At 41.7% G+C, this 17911-nt stretch overlaps 1 protein-coding gene across 1 annotated transcript in view; it reads right to left on the reverse strand.

The window, feature by feature from the left end:
• The window catches only part of vstm2a (V-set and transmembrane domain containing 2A), a 70726-nt gene extending 53353 nt beyond the window's left edge, over positions 1–17373 (reverse strand). The window contains exons 1-2 of the mRNA XM_034572591.1: positions 16759–17373; positions 15487–15653 (exon numbers count right to left, since the gene is read on the reverse strand). Coding sequence (XP_034428482.1) covers positions 15487–15653; positions 16759–16837 — 246 coding nt within the window. The 5' untranslated portion in view covers positions 16838–17373. The remainder of the gene's footprint in view (positions 1–15486; positions 15654–16758) is intronic.
• Between the last annotated feature and the right edge of the window lie 538 nt (positions 17374–17911).

Consider the following 17911-nt stretch of genomic DNA (forward strand, 5'->3'; position numbering starts at 1 on the left):
CTGTTGTTCGGAGAAAAGACTGATGTGAGGTCGACGGCCCGTCGTGTGTCTGGACGCGGACCGGCTGTGAGGCGAGTCTGTCATCAAAGGCAATGAAGAGACTTTTTTTTCTGTTTGTGACTACACTCTAGGCTCTGTACCGGAAGGAATAAATATAATCCCACGCTTCATGTGTCCACGGAAGAAGAAGAAGCAGTCACCGGCACAGTAGTTTGGGGCCGAGCGAAGAAGAAGAAGAAGACGACGCGGGAGATGGCGGTAATGCAGCTTGATGTTGGTTGCCAGGCGCAAAATAAACCGCACAAAGAAGAAGATGTGGGCCCAATCAAGTAGACTAGATTGAGGAGGCTGACAAGACCAGTGATAAACCCTCGTAAAAATGACGCATTGATGGTTTGAATAAATACATGCATCACACCAGGCGGGCAGCAGCAGCAGGTCCCGTTTTTTTCCGACGTGATCCTCGCCGCCATATCAGCAATAAAAGATATAACATAAAGCTTGTGCAGACACATCTCCGTGGAGAAAATAGGCGGCGTATGTAAGCTGATTTCCATGGTGTTAAAGCCACAGCAGACCTTAACACCTCCATCATTACGAATGTATTATAATCTGCCTTTACTATCAAACAGCAAAGATAAACCATCTCCCTAATCCATGTTTAATTTCCGGTCCCACCGTGAGGTATATAAGCCCTTTTTCTGCCATCACTGGTCATTATCTGCTGCTGATTAAAGCACCAAAAGGAATATTGTGGAGTATGAGGAGGCCGCTGGTAAATACGTTTGCTGCAGTGAATAGAGTCATGTGTGTGGTTAATGCACATTCCACCTTTTCTTTTTCCTCTTCCTTTTCCTATTCTGCACCCGTGGCTTCAGAGTGGAGCTGGGAACAGGTTCTCGGCATTTCAGGTTCAATAAAGATATTTCTTTTTAAAGTCCACAGTTGGTTGATTTTGGCAGTCATTGATTCATTTCCAGATGTACTCATGAAAGCATTTAACGTTCTACACTTATGTGTGGTGGATTACTTCCAGGAGAATAAAAAAAAGTGGGGATGGATTCACACTCATTCAGTGTCTGGTAAGTTACAGTTTATACTTTGTCAGTTTTTCTCTTTCCTTTAGTTTTTAGGGGGATTTGTGTTTGTAAAATGTCTGATTAAAGTTAAAAAGTTAAAACTCTGCAGTAAAGGGAGCTCATCGCCTCGCCAGGAGTCCGTGTGACATCAGGATGGCATCGTCCGCATACTGCACCTCTATGGCCGCATAATGCACATCTAGTGTCTAGTCTGGCACAACTCATAACAAAGCATCGAGCAAGATCAGAGGCTGACATATCCCACATGTGCTGCCAGCGTTTGACCAGTTATAACAGTAGAAGAGGGGGCCAGCGGGAGGAGGAGGGTCTTGAAGAGACAGAAGCTGAAACCAAGCATTTCAGACAGAGGCTGAATAGAGGAGCTGCAGCGACAGACAGCACGAGGGAAAGTGATGTGTTTCCTGAACATTAGAGCATGTAAACCTTTTCAGCAAATGAAACTAATCAGAATAACATAGCTAAATATGAGCATAATATGTCTCTGCAAAACTATTCTTTGCATTTGAACTCTGGATCAAATGACCATGAGTTACAGTAAAGGTGTCTGTCATAGCATCTGACTCTAAAACTGCTCAAAGCTCTCCAGGATATTTAAGCATCTTTGAGCTCATTGTTTTGAGTCACAGCTTTACTATTTCAGTTGAAGGCTTTAATAACTTACTGTTCACTACCCTAAAATATAGAGGACTCAAAAGGCAAGTGATTTTTTTTCTTTCGTTGGTTCTTCTTTTTCAGATTTTTTACATTTGGTTGTTTGTTACACACATTTTTCAGATGATTTTTAATTCACGTACTCCAAACACCAAGTACATAAAGGCCTATGGTATGTTGGCAAGTTATGTAACATTGCAGTCGTATCTTCTTTTTGCTCGGAAATGCATTTTAATTGTCGAAGGCTTTCTGCCAGGGAGGCTTTAGGGAGCCAGATGAGATGATATGAAGAGCGACCAAGTCTGCATACAAAGCAGTTTGTGGTGGACGAACAGGTCAAGCTCGGGAAAGGACTGGAATTTAAACCCTGTTTTATTCATGGCTTAGTTAACTTACCAGATTTTGACTTCATTTTTATTTTAAAATCTTTCAGCCAGAAAGCCTTGAAGACAAACTTCTTTTGGACAGTCCACCACCCTACCAGGATTTGTCAGGGTACGCCTGATGGCCGGTCAACAGGCAATTCGGCTCCTCTGCTCTTTTATAATCACACTTAGAGCTGATCCGCGTAATGACCTCATGAATTTATAACACTGAGCTTTTTATGTGTTCCTGGATAAGCTGGCGTCGCTTCTATGCTACAATGAAGTTAAAAGGACCATCGCCTTGAGTGATGATCTGCAGGGAGGGGCTTATCTCTTGCCTGTGTGTGTGTGTGTGTGTGTGTGTGTGTGTGTGTGTGTGTGTGTGTGTGTGTGTGTGTCCTCCTCTCACTGTTTAGAAAGTCTGATTTATTTACTTATTAATCAAAGCTCCATGATGGTTCCGGCTCAGTTTAACCCTCGGTTGCAATCCACACACAGAAGGGCAACGATGCGATGAAGGGAGAAAGACAGAGAGATAGAGGGAGGGCTACCTGCTTATTTTCATTTAAAAAAAAAGAAGAACTTAAATATAAAAGGTAACTAAGTCAGTAAGTAAAATGGGATTTGAAAACATTTGTGCTTGATCCATTTATCCACCACAGCTTGCTTTGGATATAGACCATGCTACCCAGCGTTGCCAGATGGGAAATGTTGAAGCATCGTACCAGAAGCTTAAAATTATAATATTTTCAGGAAAATGATTGTACGTGACCAGAGTAGGGACGGGACACTCAATACCGACGTTTCAAAGCTGTTTTGAGATTCCGAAGTGATTTAGTGTACAGAAACAATCCTTTACAAGGCACAAGGCTCTTATTTTGAAACATGAGGCCAGAATAATAATATTGGATCACCCTTGTTAACTGGAAGAAACCTCTAGCAAACCTCTAACCAGTGTTGGCGGCCATCTGCCTCGACCGGTCGGGGTGAGCAGGGAAAATGGGAAAGAGAGGAGAGGTGGGGGGCAAAGAGGGGAGAGAACATTCATCATCACAAGCACGATTGGCTAAAAAAGACGTCACGTGAGAAGAGATGCGTAAACACAGACGTAATCCTTATTTTACTGTCCAGATTACAACTGATAATACTAAGTGTCACAAAATGATCAAATCATCCCGGATCGTGCATTATTGATTGAACAGAGAGCTAAATTATCGAACAGATAATAATCGTACATTTGGCAACACTGATGCCATCATTTATACTCAATAATCTGACTTTCAATAGCTTATCAGGCAGAAAGCCTTTGCCAATTGAAATACATGTCTGGGCAATAGACAGACATGACAGTGGTGTTCAATAATTTGCAGAAACACAATGTATGTTCCTTGAGTTTAGAGTTCATTGAAAATCAAGAATCCCAGAGAAGAAAACATGAACGCTTTAGTCCCAACTAAACTGGGATGAATTTGTGAATGACACGTAAAACAAACAGAAATATTAAGATTTATGCAAATCCAAGCCTACATTTGTATATGTACGCAGCTATATTATATACAGTCGTAACTAGCCACTAATGGGAAAGAAGCACGGACAGCTTGTTTCAGTTAAACCTCAAATCCCTGCTTTGTGACTCGACTGTGTTCAGGTGATACAGTCTGGCCAACATACAGAGCTGCAGATACACAGGGGACAGTAAATGAGGATTTGCTTTGCATTCACGTATGAATCTCTTCTCAGATATTTCCCCCGAGGTGTCCTGTGTCCTTATTGCATCATGCCTCCCATATGTTTTTTCCATCTGCCCATCCCTTCATCCCTGCCTCCATCATCTCATTCTGTCCCGCAGCAGACGAATGGACCCGACACAGTTGAAGCTGCCCTGGATCCAACAATAGAGCGATTTAAAGTTCCACATCATCGTTTTGCTGGCACTTTAGAAATGAGAATGCAGAGGAGGAAAGTGATATGGCATTCAGAAATAGAATAATAAAGCAGCATTATCAGCAGCGAGAGCACGGCTGGTATTGTTTTCATTTTGTGTGTGTGTGTGTGTGTGTGTGTGTGTGTGTGTGTGTGTGTGTGTGTGTGTGTGTGTGCAGTTTTTGGCAGGAGTTTATATTTCTGTCTGTCTGTGTAGATTTGGTCAACACATCAGCGTCACAACTACAATATACACAGAAGTTACACAATGTAGGTGTGTAGTTTAGATTAAAATTAAGTTTTAAAAATGATCGCAATCCCATCCAGGACTACTGAATAGTCATGTGATACTGCAATAATGACAACTGAGTAGTCATGTAATAATGTTGCAATGCAGTAATGTGATATTGACTACCGGGTACTCATGTAATGTATAAATGTCTACGTTGTAATAATGTAATAGTAGTAATACAGAATGAGTACTCATGTAATAATGTTGCAGTCTATTGAGTACTCATGTAATAATGCAGTAATAACTACTGAGTACTCGTATAAAAATGCAGTAATAACTACTGCGTGCTCGTGGGTCACCTGTTGACCAGCATTGCAGCTCATTCCATCACAAGATGGTCTCCTGTTAACCGTACTTCAGATGCAAATGCGTGCACATGCTTTTCTAAATGAATTTTATTCATGTAACCTTTATAAAATACTAAGAGCCACATGTAAACCAAAATGCAGAAATTGCAGGGGAAAACCATAACAGAGGCCAAGTCCAGTAAAACTCTTCTTCTTGACCTTCAAATTTCACAACGCATTATTTTTGTATTGCATGACAGCCCACTGAGCCATTTCAGCTCTTTTTTTCACAGAAAGAAGAAAAAACAGACACACAATCAGATTTATCAATATGGAGAGACATATAGCTTTTCTCTTGAGGGGGGGGTGTCATGTTTTCTGACACCAGCACAGTCAATCACCTTTTGTAACTCTCTGCTGCCATCATGAGCGAATAAATGCCCTCTAACTGAAAAACCCTCAGCATGACACTGTTGGCTTGGCCTAATAGTCACCATTCACCAAAAAAACCTGACCCTAGCTGTTTTAGTAATTGCAATTTTACAGCATCAGCCCAATAATAGCCTTTTATATACTGTATATTTCCAGCACCAGATTTATCTTACTATCCAGCACTGCATGTATTCAAACCCCCATTTATTCAGTATCGTATTCCCTCCACTAAGGATGTTGTATTTTTTACCCCTGTCCATTTGTGTGTTGGTTTGTTTGTTTGTAAGCAAGATAATGCAAAAAAACTAGGCACGAAACTTGGTGGAAGGATGCAGTATGGGTCAGGAGTTGTTTTTTTTTCTTCAGCACTGTGAGATAGGGCATTTAAAAAAAAAATGTTCATGGGTCCAAACTAAAAAATCCAGATCTAGTGAATATTACTGTGCTTTCATAAGGCGACCGTTGCCATTCAAATCCCTCTGTGCAACAGAGCTCCACTAGTGTCCCCAAACTGCTCAAAACACATCAATGAGCCACAACGTTACTGCGCACATTATTGCACACACACACTGTCATGACTGAATCCCAGATACACTGTCCTGATTCCAGAAATAACTCACCACATCACAAATGTGCATTAACCCACTACTTAAAATAGTCCCCCACGAAAAACTGTTGTTCCTTCCCATTTGACAAGCACTGACTTAAATCCATAGTGACTAGCTACTTTGAAATGATATATTTATATTTACAGTAGGTTTTATAGGTCCAGTACAATACCTTTTGCATGCTTATTTTTCCTTTTTGAAATTTTGATCCACACCCACAAATAGGTAGAACAGTTATTGAGAAAATGACAGGGCCGATGGAAAGACAGACGGACATAAACTCTCAATAAAATACAGAAAGACAGACTTTACGAGCACATGAGTTATTGAGATGTAAATCAGCAGCACCCCCACTCACTGGCTGAAGGACAGATATAAGCCATTGGGCTACTGGGCTACTCCATGTTCTTCTTATTTAACGTACAAACATGGAGGAAAGCGTTCAGGAGCACATTCACCAAAGTGTTCACATCAGTTTACAGACAAGAGAGAGGTGATTAGCCACCTGGTTGTCGACGTTAAACAACTCTTTACCTCCGTCGAATGTCAGTAGCCGTGGGCCAGTTTGATCCAGTTTTTGCCCGAACGTCATCACCCTTTTTCGTTAGTGCCGCTGATAATAGAGAATAATAATAAAAACACTTTGCCCTTGGTTTGTTTACGTTGTGATGGCATGCCCTTGTCAGCTGTCAATCAAGCAGGCACACCGGTGTGCCCACTCAGAGGCTCAGAGGCTACAGGAGCATTTCTGCTTAATCTCCCATCTCAGATCTTTCATTCTTTCCTTTAGACAGACAGATAAAAACATCACAAGGCCAAATAACACTAGAACATTTTGAAAATAAAATTGATATAGAGTGAAAGGGGGATGTGGTTTTCAGTTTGAAACGATGGGCGCTTGACGCTGAAAGACCTAACTTTCTGGTTTTTACCTTTTCATGCAATGTTTGCTATAATTTTACATCATCAAACTGTTTATATATCATAAATTTAGCTTTCTGATGTTGTGCGAGAATTGCTGCAGAATGACTGGCTGGTCTGGAGGTTGAACCTGTATTGGGAGCCATCACAAAGATAAGGCTGGAGGGAACAAAGGCCATTCTATAATGTATTCAATTGCTTTTTCATTTAGTTGTTTTAAAAAAGTGACACTGAGGCAGATAAACAGGAGGCCGTTGCACCAGGAGCACGGCGCGGTAATGCAGCAGCTCTGCGGTTTCAAAGGAAGCCTCCTTTCCATGGCTGATGACTGCAGTGGAGGCTGACTGAGCGGGCCCACAGTCCGCTAGCTGAAAATAAAAGCGGCGCGCCCTCACCAACTCACACGCGCGCACAACAAACAGCAGCTTCCTGCGGAGAATGCGTGTTTGGCGCCGAACCATTTGGAGGCCATTACAATCATCGCGGACGTGTGTGTGCATAGCAGGGAGCGACGGAGCTGATGAGAGCAGTTCCCGGTAGCGCGCCCGGTGCATCATATCAACTCCCGGTGCATTTATGAGAGTGAGAGTGTTGGCGGAGGCTGCCCAAGCTGCAGTCAGGCAATGATGGAAGGGCGGGGAGGCAGACAGTAAGGTCAGTCGGGGAGCACGGCAGCCAATGGATTTTATGCTTCCATGCTGTTACACGCACTGGATTTATAAACTCACTTGTTAAGAGAGGTAAAGCTCGCTGTGGCTTGAGTACATTTTGGTCAAAGTGCAGTGGTGGATGTTTTATGTAATGGTCGTTTGTATTCTGACCACCGGCCGCAGATGATCTCTGTTTTTCGCTCGCGGGCTCGGCCGAGGGGAAACTTGCATCATGTCTGCTTAGCTTTTCTTTTTTTCTTTTTTTTTTTTATAGAAAAAACATGTCTGACTTCTACAGACACATCCCACTAGCTTTTAACATATCCCGGGTCAGGTAAGTCCACGTTTGAAACCAGCAGCAAGCCTCGCCACTCACACACTCCAGGCGGTGTTTGAGGAATGAAATGCAGTATGAATTTTTAAACAGCACACATCTGCTTCGAGTCTACAGCTTCCTCTCTGATTTTTGTGTGCCTTTGCTTGATACAGCTTTTCGAAATTCACACTGTCAAGGTGTAGCCCTCTCTAATATTCCACATATGCAAAGATTGTATTTTCTGCTCTTACATCAAGCATTAAATTGATCATAAACAGTTTTTTGTGTGTATTTGTTCTGTTCTTAAGCAGGAATATAGAGACAATATATACAACTGATCAGAACTGTTTCCCTGACACACACAACTCAGCTTTTCTTCACCCCCTTTATATCCAGACATAATCCCACACCCAATATAATTACCACCGGACAGGGATGTAAAGATTTGCTCAATAAATTGATCTTATGGCAAACCACGGTGGCAGGATTAGCCGGATGGGAAACAGAGATCCATCCCAGGGAAATATTGAATCCACCTCTTCAGAATAAGAGGGATTTAGTGTGTTAAACCAAAAGGGGAATTCTCTAATGTGTTTTTAAATTGAAATTCATGGGAATGAGGCTCGTTGTCCACCAAGTGTGACATGCCTCTTGGTTATCGCCATTACCCAGGAGGCTGCTGGGTAATTCCGGCTTGGCTTTCTGGATCTATGATGGGAGGTCACAGCAGAAATTCACAGCCTCAGGATATATACTTATGTACTGTTGGTGTATGTATTACCTGCACTAGAGAAATAGCACATTATGCTTTCACCCCTGACTTGTACGTGTGAGGTTACAATATAAACTACACATGGGATTGATATGTGATGTTAGATCAGACAGATGCTGTTGATGTGGATCTATAGTGCCATGTCCAGTATTAGGTGATTTAAGGTTTTTGGTCATAAATACATGAGCATTACCATTGGAATGTCATTTAATAGATAATGATGATAAAGGGATACATGAGAACCAATAAGATGGATAGATCTGTGCATTCTAGCCAGTTATAGATTCAAACTGATATTGATTTTGCATCTCAGAAAGAACCGTTTCTTATTGCAATAAATAAAATATATATATGAAACTAAGCACTTAATCTACTTAAGACTTCAGTGTGCTGCTACGCTCACCGTCGTTATTGAAGCGGTGCATTTAACTGTTGTTGCAGACTTTGAATTACTTGTTATTTTGGATCCTGCATTTTTGTTTTCTTCCAATGTTATGATAGAAAACTAATGATGCACGATTGGTAACAATATCTAGAATTTACCATAAAGCATTAGTACATCAACCAAGGTGATTTCTGATGTTTTACATGAACACATTTCTGAACTCTGTGTTTTGGGCTCGTAAGGACTGAAGAGATCAGAGCCTGGAGACGGACATTGGTTACAGTTGGGGCTATCAATAAGTAGTGTTAGGATTCATTGGAAATGAGGTTGCAAAAATGCATAATTTACTGCTGTGAGATTCAACCTTTTCATCCCTTGATGAGAGTATTGAATATTAAAAGGTTGGTTTTTTTCAGTTTTTACAGCCATTTATATTTTTGTTTTAGGCTCTGTATCTTATATGTAGGTGAGAACAAATATATATTATTTTGCAAAGATGATGTCATGTTGCCTTGCATAGTTAGTTTCTATGATGAGCCCCTTCAATTGGTCCAAATATCTGCATTTTCCCATGTTGTTGTTACAGGATAAGATAAAGGATATATAAACACACATCTTCACTGACACTATTCTCTGACATTTCACAGACATTCTGTCTGCTCTTTATTTTCTCACTCATACTAGATGTTTGCCTTTTGAGTTTACTAAAATAATTAAATTAAAACAATTTGAGCTGTTTTGAAGAGGGGAGAAATCAATCCTATTTGATTCACTTCACCCAATGCTGGGCCTGGAGAGAAACCATTAAATAGAGTGTGGGTGAAAACACAAAACATATAAAAGTCGAATTAAAATTGCAACACAGGACATATTTATTCAATGTTTGTTGAACTTTCAGGGAATATTACACAGGCCTTGATTTAAAAAATCATATTCAGTCAGCTCATATTCACAATGTGTTCAATTTGGTGTGAATTAAGCACTAAATAGTATTGTATTAATGTTCACTGTTAAGGACTATTTTAATGGCAAATACATGATTCAAGTTTCCAAAAAGGGAAGAAAAAAGTCTACCCCACTTAAATTCACGTACTGTATTGTACCTGCAATGTGGGGTCACCAGTACTGTCTCCCCTAAACTCTGTCTAAATTAAACTGCAGTAATTTGCAACAGTAAATATGTTATTTTTATCCAAATAATGATGTTGAAATATTTAGAAAATCCGCCAAACATTCCCTGGCAGTATTTAATTAGCTTTTTTCAACAATATCCGGTTATAATTCATGTTTTTATTGTTATGTATAGGCACTCAGAGCACTCGGTCAATGACAGAGACAGATTGTGCTCTTGTTTAAACATTGGAAAGTCAAGCAAGCTTTGGGGCAGCAGACAGGATGTGTTTACTTTGTCAATATTCAGCCAAAATCATGATCTCGGACCAAAGTCTGCCTGAGCGTCAGCACACACACACACACACACAGCTCCGGACACGTTTCTCCACCTCCAAACCCAACCTCCTCCCTACACACAGTTTAACCCTGCAGCACATGTCAAGCAGCAATTTACATTCCCTTCAAGTCATATGTGACTAAACAAATTAGCAGTATACCGATGTACAATGTCAACAAGATTGTCAAAACCGGTTTGTGACGCAGGAAGTGGAGAAGAGCTGTCCACTATTGTGCTGATAACTGAACTCGAAATCCCCATCTTCCAGGGAGATACCAGAAACGGATCGAAGAGATTTAAGACAAGTGGACTGTGTCGTAGTTCTGCAGAGACGTGGGCTCTGCCGGATCAGCGTGACACACTACACCTCTCACTCTAGTCCTCATGCAGCTCATTACTGTCGTCTCGGACAGTTGATTTCAAAAAATGGACCCTGCTGTTAAAAATGGTATATAATGGCTTTACTGTGACACGTCAGCCTTTTTAAAATGACAGAAGTGCTACGAGCCTTCCAACGAAGTGCTTCCCCTGCTCATAACTTTAAAAATTCTCCCTTAAATCCATGAAATAATGCTGCACAAGATAATACTGCTTCAGAACTATTCATCCAGTTTGTATTAGAATGAAGAAGAATCCAAAACCGGCCCAGGACATGCAAGCAAAATCAGACAACGGCACGAAACCATTTGCAATCATGGCCCAACGCTGGCTCAGTTTGCATCCAGAATGCCATTCAGACTGATGAGCCAGCAGCGCCGCGGCAATCTGCTCAAGTTCTGAAACGGCAAATGTTTAGCTCACACTCCTCCGCGCTGCGCATCTTTACTCTCCGACTTGAATCAACAACATCACAAGTGTAGCAAATCCCGTCAGCGACACGACACGACACCTCTTTGTCATGCAGGTGTTCGTGTTTTGTTTTTTTTTGCCGTCTGTCAGTGTTTGTGCATATTTATGAACTGGCAGCGTCTCATTCCACAATCCGAGAGGACGAATCGCTCAGCGCTTGTTGTGAAAGCCGAAGCCAGACAGCGGCTTTCTCTGGTGACACGTTCGGTTACTTTGCTTCTGCGTTTCATGAAACAGGCGCAAGCGTTCTTGCTTGAACAGTGTGGACACTATTTTCCCACAATAAAAAAAAAACATTTTGTGGACACAGCACAAATTGGACAAACTATTTTCTGACAAGAACAAACAATTAGGGACAGTCAGGACCATGGCTGTGATTTTGCACGTTTTATCCCCAAATCACATTAACTGCAGATTAAAAGACCGATACTGATATTTGTGATATTGCAAACCAATCCCATGTGTACGTATCAAGTATTATTAGAGCTTCATTGTCAAACACATCAGTGAGACACACTGTTGCACTGGCTAGTGTGTTCCTTCATCTCACACACACACACACACACACACACACGCACTCGATTCCCATCTTCATTTGAAACCGATGGGCTGAGAGCCGCAGGTGGGGGAGGAAATCAGAACGTATTGAGAGACAGGATGTGTTGGCTTTGGTCTTTTCGTGGGATTTGTCAAGAAATATGTACAAAAGACCACCCTTATCCTTTAAAATGAAGCAATGTCTGGTTCATATGTCTAGGGGTTAAGATCTCGTTCCTGTTTTATTATAATTATTTCAGTAACTCACCGGGGGAAGCGGAGATTAGAAGGCTGTCTGCAAAGTATTTATTTTTAATTTTGCTGTCTTACTCTGGCAGTACGTCTCATCCGGCTGTCGTCTTTCTATTTATCTTGATTCCCTGAGCATCTTTTCAAACGACTGCTGTCGGAAATCTGCTGGCTGACACTTGGACAGTTTTTTTTTTTAAAGATCCAACATCATTCTTGTTCATGTAGGAAATAAGTAATTATATATAAGGTGCTATGTACATTCAAGAATGGTTATGTGAACACGTGTATGGCCACATGTTGATTGTATGTATTGTATGTATGTTTGCTTTTCATGTGATGCTGTAACAACTAAAATCCCTCTTGGTTCAATAAACAGAAAGACTATAAGACTATAAGATCTCTATTAAAGGGGGGGATGTTACGTTATTATGCAAGAGATGAGGTTTCTTTAACGATCACTGATATCTGTATTAATAAATGTCTTCATTTATTGAAGTCAGACTAAATCTTTTATTAAAATAACCCCTCTACAAGAAACTAAAATCTCAGGCTGGTCACGAAATATAGCAGATAGTTATTTAAAGATCTCAGCAGTTCAGTGTGGAATGGTCAGAGCTAATTCACAAATTCAAATTTTTTTGGAATAAAGACGTAAAAGACTGTTTAAACTCTGGTTGAGTGAATTAATCAGTCTGCTGCTGCACTTGACTGGTTGCACTCTACTCTTTTATTGAGATGATAGTTGTGAAGACTTTAAAGTAGTGAAGATGTCAAAGGAATTAAATAATGTGTGAATTGTCTAATTGCTTATACAAAGACATTTTAGTACATTTGAATTGACTGTATTCATGAGAAAGATCATTGAAAGACAGAGTTGTTTGTAGGTTCTCACATGCTTTGCCAATGAGGCTGATTCTGATAGAGACCAAGGCTGTAGCCCCGACAGGAGACAATGCTTCAAATACGGAGGCTCCTGCGAAGAAGCTGCAGATTCTTACACATGGATACTTCACATACATCTTCAACCTGAAGGCAAAGAGGCTCTTATACATATAAACTCACTTTCAAGGTGGGAACCCAAGATTATTGCCAGCAGCTCAGTATCAGTGAAATATGGTCACACTCTCTCCTTCTGTTCCTAAGTTGCAGGTGGATAATAAATATCGATTTAATTATTGAATAAAAGACCAGAAAGGTTTTTATTTGCAAAACAATGTAATGTCACAGCGAAGATGACCTTTGACCTGTTGGATATAATATTTAGATATACTTCAATCCCATTAGACAATTGTGTCAAATATTTGCTAATTCATTGTGACCTTGTCCTGTGACCACAACCCTCATTTCATAACTGAGTTTAAAATGAAACCTGTTCCTGACATATCACGGGCAAAATAATGGAATGATTATTCAAACATATGAACAACCCAGGAACATAAACCTCTGGCCAAATATATCATAAAGGCATAAAAACTGATTTTAAGGAGCTGGGAAATGTTGTTTTTACAGATGCATGGAATCCATATTGTTCCAACTTAGCTAGAACTGGTACCAGTGTTTCTTGATGTTTATTAATTTGTATTGCTTTATTACAACAAAATTTACTTTATTTCAACTCTTGTGCAGGTTAATACTATATTTTTATATAATTTTTGTAATGCTGTCAAATCAGATTGTGTGTATGTCAGATTTAACCATAGGGATACTGGTGAGTTGTGAACTGTGTTTATACAGCAAGCGCTCAGAGACATTTCCCAGACATAATGGATGTGTGCAATGATATATAGGATAAAGTCAGACTTTCAATCCAATATTTTTTTCTTTATCTGTGTGATATATATTGCTATATTTCCACTTCTCTGTGTGTGTTTAACATCAGTATTAATCTTGTCTATGTGGCAATATGGATGGGAATAGATGTCACAAGTGAAGGTTTTGTTATGTTTTGACATCTACTTTAAAAACTATTCAAAAAATGTGTTTGAATAAGATGGATGCGGGCTAAAAATATTTTACAGACTCACAGTAGAATGCTTGTAAAGTTGAGAACTGATCCCGGGTCGTTGAGAGTTTAAGATGAACTAACCGCCCACCCATCTACCCCGAGTCTCACCCTCCTTCCTCGGCACTATTTCAATGTGAAACTGCAGTCTGTTTCCTCGACATTCCCCTTTTCATGTCTTCCTTTCAAGGACCCCCACAACTCTCACTTCTCACACATGCAAGCTCATATTTGCATACACGTTTGCTTTCTAAGACATCATCATCATTTCCTCTGAATTTTCAGGAGACCAGCTGGTTCCCAAGCAGCATCTCTCACACAGTCTTTACTCTGTTCCCATTCAAACTGCAGCACTGCAGGACACACACACACACACACACACACACACACACACACACACACACACAGAGACACACACACACACACACACACACAGACACACACACACACAGACACACAAACACACACTCACACACAGAGAGCAGCTTTCATTTCAAAGAGCCTTGCATGATAAGAAATGCGGGCAACAATGTGATGTCTGCATCAATAGGCCACTTCAGCCCAACATCCAAAAGTCACGTGGGATCAAACCCACATCAAAGCCTGTCCGATGCCACAGTGAGAGCTGAGCAACAATGGAACAATAATTAAAGCCACATGGATATCCAGCCACCCCTCCATCTCTCACACACACCCACACACCCACACACACACACACACACACACACACACACACATCTCTTTGTCGCAGGAGCACCATTTGATGCCTGTCACGACAACACACCAACCCTTTCAAATCTTGAAATGCAGCTACCTGCCACACAATATGTAAGCTAGTCATTTCCATTCATTTGAATGCAGTAAACACTTTCATCCACTAAGCAGCCGATCATTTGGGGGCGAGTGCTGTCATAACCAGCACTAATGCAACAGAAAAATAACAAAATACCAAAGTACTTCCAGTGCACGGTTTAATGAGGCAATGTACAAGAATATGCTTTGGCTGTATTGATTCAGCCATGTTTTATCCATTCATGAATAATCAGGCTCATTTACCTCATTTATCGTGTAATTAATATCCAGAACGAGCTAATCTTTTCTTTTTCTTTTTTCCACAGTAGTCTTTGATTAATGTACTTAGTCTTTTTTTCCCCTTCACTGCTCCTTGTTCAGTGTGTGGGGGAATTATTTTAACTGTTTGAGGGAACGAAGGGACATCCAATGTAAAAACATCAAATCTCTTATTTAAAAAGTGAGGTTGCACAAATTAAATTTGATGTTTGATAAAAAAATGTCATTCTCAACGGTAATTTCGAATTAGAAAATAAAATGTCTCCGTGGAGATTAACATGTATCTGCTTTACAATTGTTTCGAGGATGGAAAATAAGTTTAAACTGCGCATGAAGTTTCGGATCTCCTCAATGCAGCAGCTGTAGATATTTGAAGGTTACCACATGTTTGGGGTTTTTTTCTCTGCTAGAAAGTGAGTAAGCAAAAAGTTCTAGCCCGATTTCTTGACATTTTCTTCAGGGCTTCTACACGAGCAAGACGCTGGTGACATAAGGTGCTTGTGCGTAATAGCGCGGACATATGTTGGAAGCCCTTTTTTCCCTTCATGAGTGGGTGTGCTTTAAAACATGACCTGCACAGCTCCTGGTGGAGGAAGGAAAATAAGGAAAAAGGTCCCCTGTACCTCTTCAGCATCGATGACCTCCTCGCTGTCAATGGGCTCCGGCGTTTTCACGAACCACCACTGGATCTCCAAATACACGGACGCGGTTCCGCTCTGGAACGCGCACGCCATTTCTATGTTTTGTCCCTCTTTAACCGTCATGTTGGAGGGCAGATCCGTGAAGCGACCTGCAGATGAGAGAGGGGACAGAGGTGGGAGGGGGTGCATTGGGGGTTGGGGGATTATCGCTTTAATGATCGGCTTGTGGCTGCAGTCAGTCATGGCCGTAGCGGGCAACGCCGTCACAGCAGCCGTGTTATTTGAACCAAGCGCTTTGATTGAGGTGCATTCTTCTTTTAATTGAAGGAGATGACGGGGTCCCCCGGCTAGATGCCACAGATACTGACTGACGCGTCTTTATCTGGAATTTACATAACGCCGAGTCGCACCACATTTCCCTTTTCGTTTTGCATCATTCCGTGGCTGGAATCCAGCTTCATCAAAAAAGCTATACAAACTTCACTGTATGCCAGACCTGATACATTAAAGCCCCAACGTGAAAAACGCAAGAAATACCAATGGAGTTTGGTTTGAGAGAGGCTGACGGGGGAATACAGCCTAAAGGAGAGTGGAGGCGACGGTGGTACAGGGGAAGAAGAAGCGTGAGGACGTCCATGCATGCAAACTTTCACACCAACCACCGTGTACATGTTATATAGAGGATAATAAACTATAGCTGGTTTTATTTGTGATTTATAAGGGCAGCTTGAAGGAGGAAGAAGAGGAGCACACACGCAGTTTGAAAGTAACCTGCGATGAAGCACTGACCCTGGACTGTCGCTTTCAGGACCATGGACAGCCGCAGTTAGCAGCAGCAGCTGTCCGTGGTGCTGAAACCACCGCTTTCCTACAAACTCGCTGTTCTAATAAACTTCTTCCTTTTAATGGCCGCAACCTGTTTCCCAGCAATGGAACCAACAGCTGCCGGTTCTCATGCACACGAAGCCAAACCACTTGATTTCAAAGAATCACCAGTTGCATTTTCTCGTCGTCACCGTCCTCGCTTTTCATCGTGAGCTCGCTTTTCCCTCACCGCGCTTATAACAATCCATCTTACTTAAAACATTTCCCCCTCCTAGCGTTCCGCTCCTGTGCTTTTCCACAAAGGCTGCGCACTTTTAACACTTTCTCCGACCGAGCAGCTTCCGCCGTGCAGGGGCATCAACACGAACACACTGGTGTAGACTGAAGAGAAATACAATATATCTATAAACGTGTATATGCGATTCTTACCTTCGAAGGAGAATCCGAATTGCACACAAAAACCGGCCAGGAAAACAAATCCAACGGTATCATGAGAGGTCCACATCATTCCAATTTAGAGGGCAGGATTTTTTTACATCCGCCGAAGGAAGAAAAAATACGAATCTTTCCCCTGCAAAATCGGAAAATAAGCCAACACACCAGCAAAAGTCAAACAGTCGCTGAGCGGATTTGTTTAAACGGAGATTGCCGAAGGTGGAACATGCTGCAAAAGCACAGCTCGCCGTTGCTGAAGTTGTTTCTTTTTTTCTTTTATTCCCCCCTCTGCTCCTCTGTGTCTCTCTGCAGGAGAGGATGTCGACTGCTCGGCTGCACTGAGGTCTGTGGAATAGCCGGGCTGCGGTGTAGACACGTCAGTCTAGTGGATCACTGTGGAATCCGCACGCTCCGCACACCTCTGCAAATCTAGTCCTCCGCCGGCCCACCGCTGTCACCTTGACCGCTTGATTCAAAAATGCGCCGCGCGTTTCTGCGACACAGAGAGAAGAAGAAGAAGAAGGAAAAAAAAATCACAGCATCTTAATGAGGGGGTTTGGTTTGAGGTGGAGTTTGCTCTTTGTGTTTTTTATAGTTATTGCAAATTTTTTTTTGTGCGGGTCTTTTGGTTTTTAAAAGATAAGATGCTTATGAATGGTCACTTAACAGCAGATAAACAGGCAGAATAGGCCGCACCCCCAGTCGAAGCCATAAAAGTCTATCACATAAAGAAGTGTGGCGTATTCGGAGTGTTATGCAGTCAGTCCCACAGCCAGAGGCTATAAAACAATACTTTGGCATTAGGGGGGGGGGGGGAGGGGGAGGGGGGAGAGGGTAGGGGGGTGGACCAGCGACTCAGCAAGTGCAGGGCGAGCACCACACGTCCAGAGTCATTAAGATAGAAGAGACCCTGCTGGACTATTATTGGTCTCCTGGGCAGACTGGGAACACTCTGCCCTTTGTTACAATGGGCACAAATCGTGCCACTCCTAATATTTGCTCTTAATTGATTCAGAGACCAATCAGGGATCATCCTTCTGGGACTGAGCACTTTTCTCCTCCATCAACACAAGTGTGTGTGGGCAGAGGTGTTAAAGAGACTGGTCTAAAGTCAGCTGGATAATCACTGGTCCCAGCTGTCATCTGG

The sequence above is a fragment of the Hippoglossus hippoglossus genome, chromosome 20 (genome assembly GCF_009819705.1).
Source record: "Hippoglossus hippoglossus isolate fHipHip1 chromosome 20, fHipHip1.pri, whole genome shotgun sequence".
Classification (NCBI taxonomy): domain Eukaryota; kingdom Metazoa; phylum Chordata; class Actinopteri; order Pleuronectiformes; family Pleuronectidae; genus Hippoglossus; species Hippoglossus hippoglossus.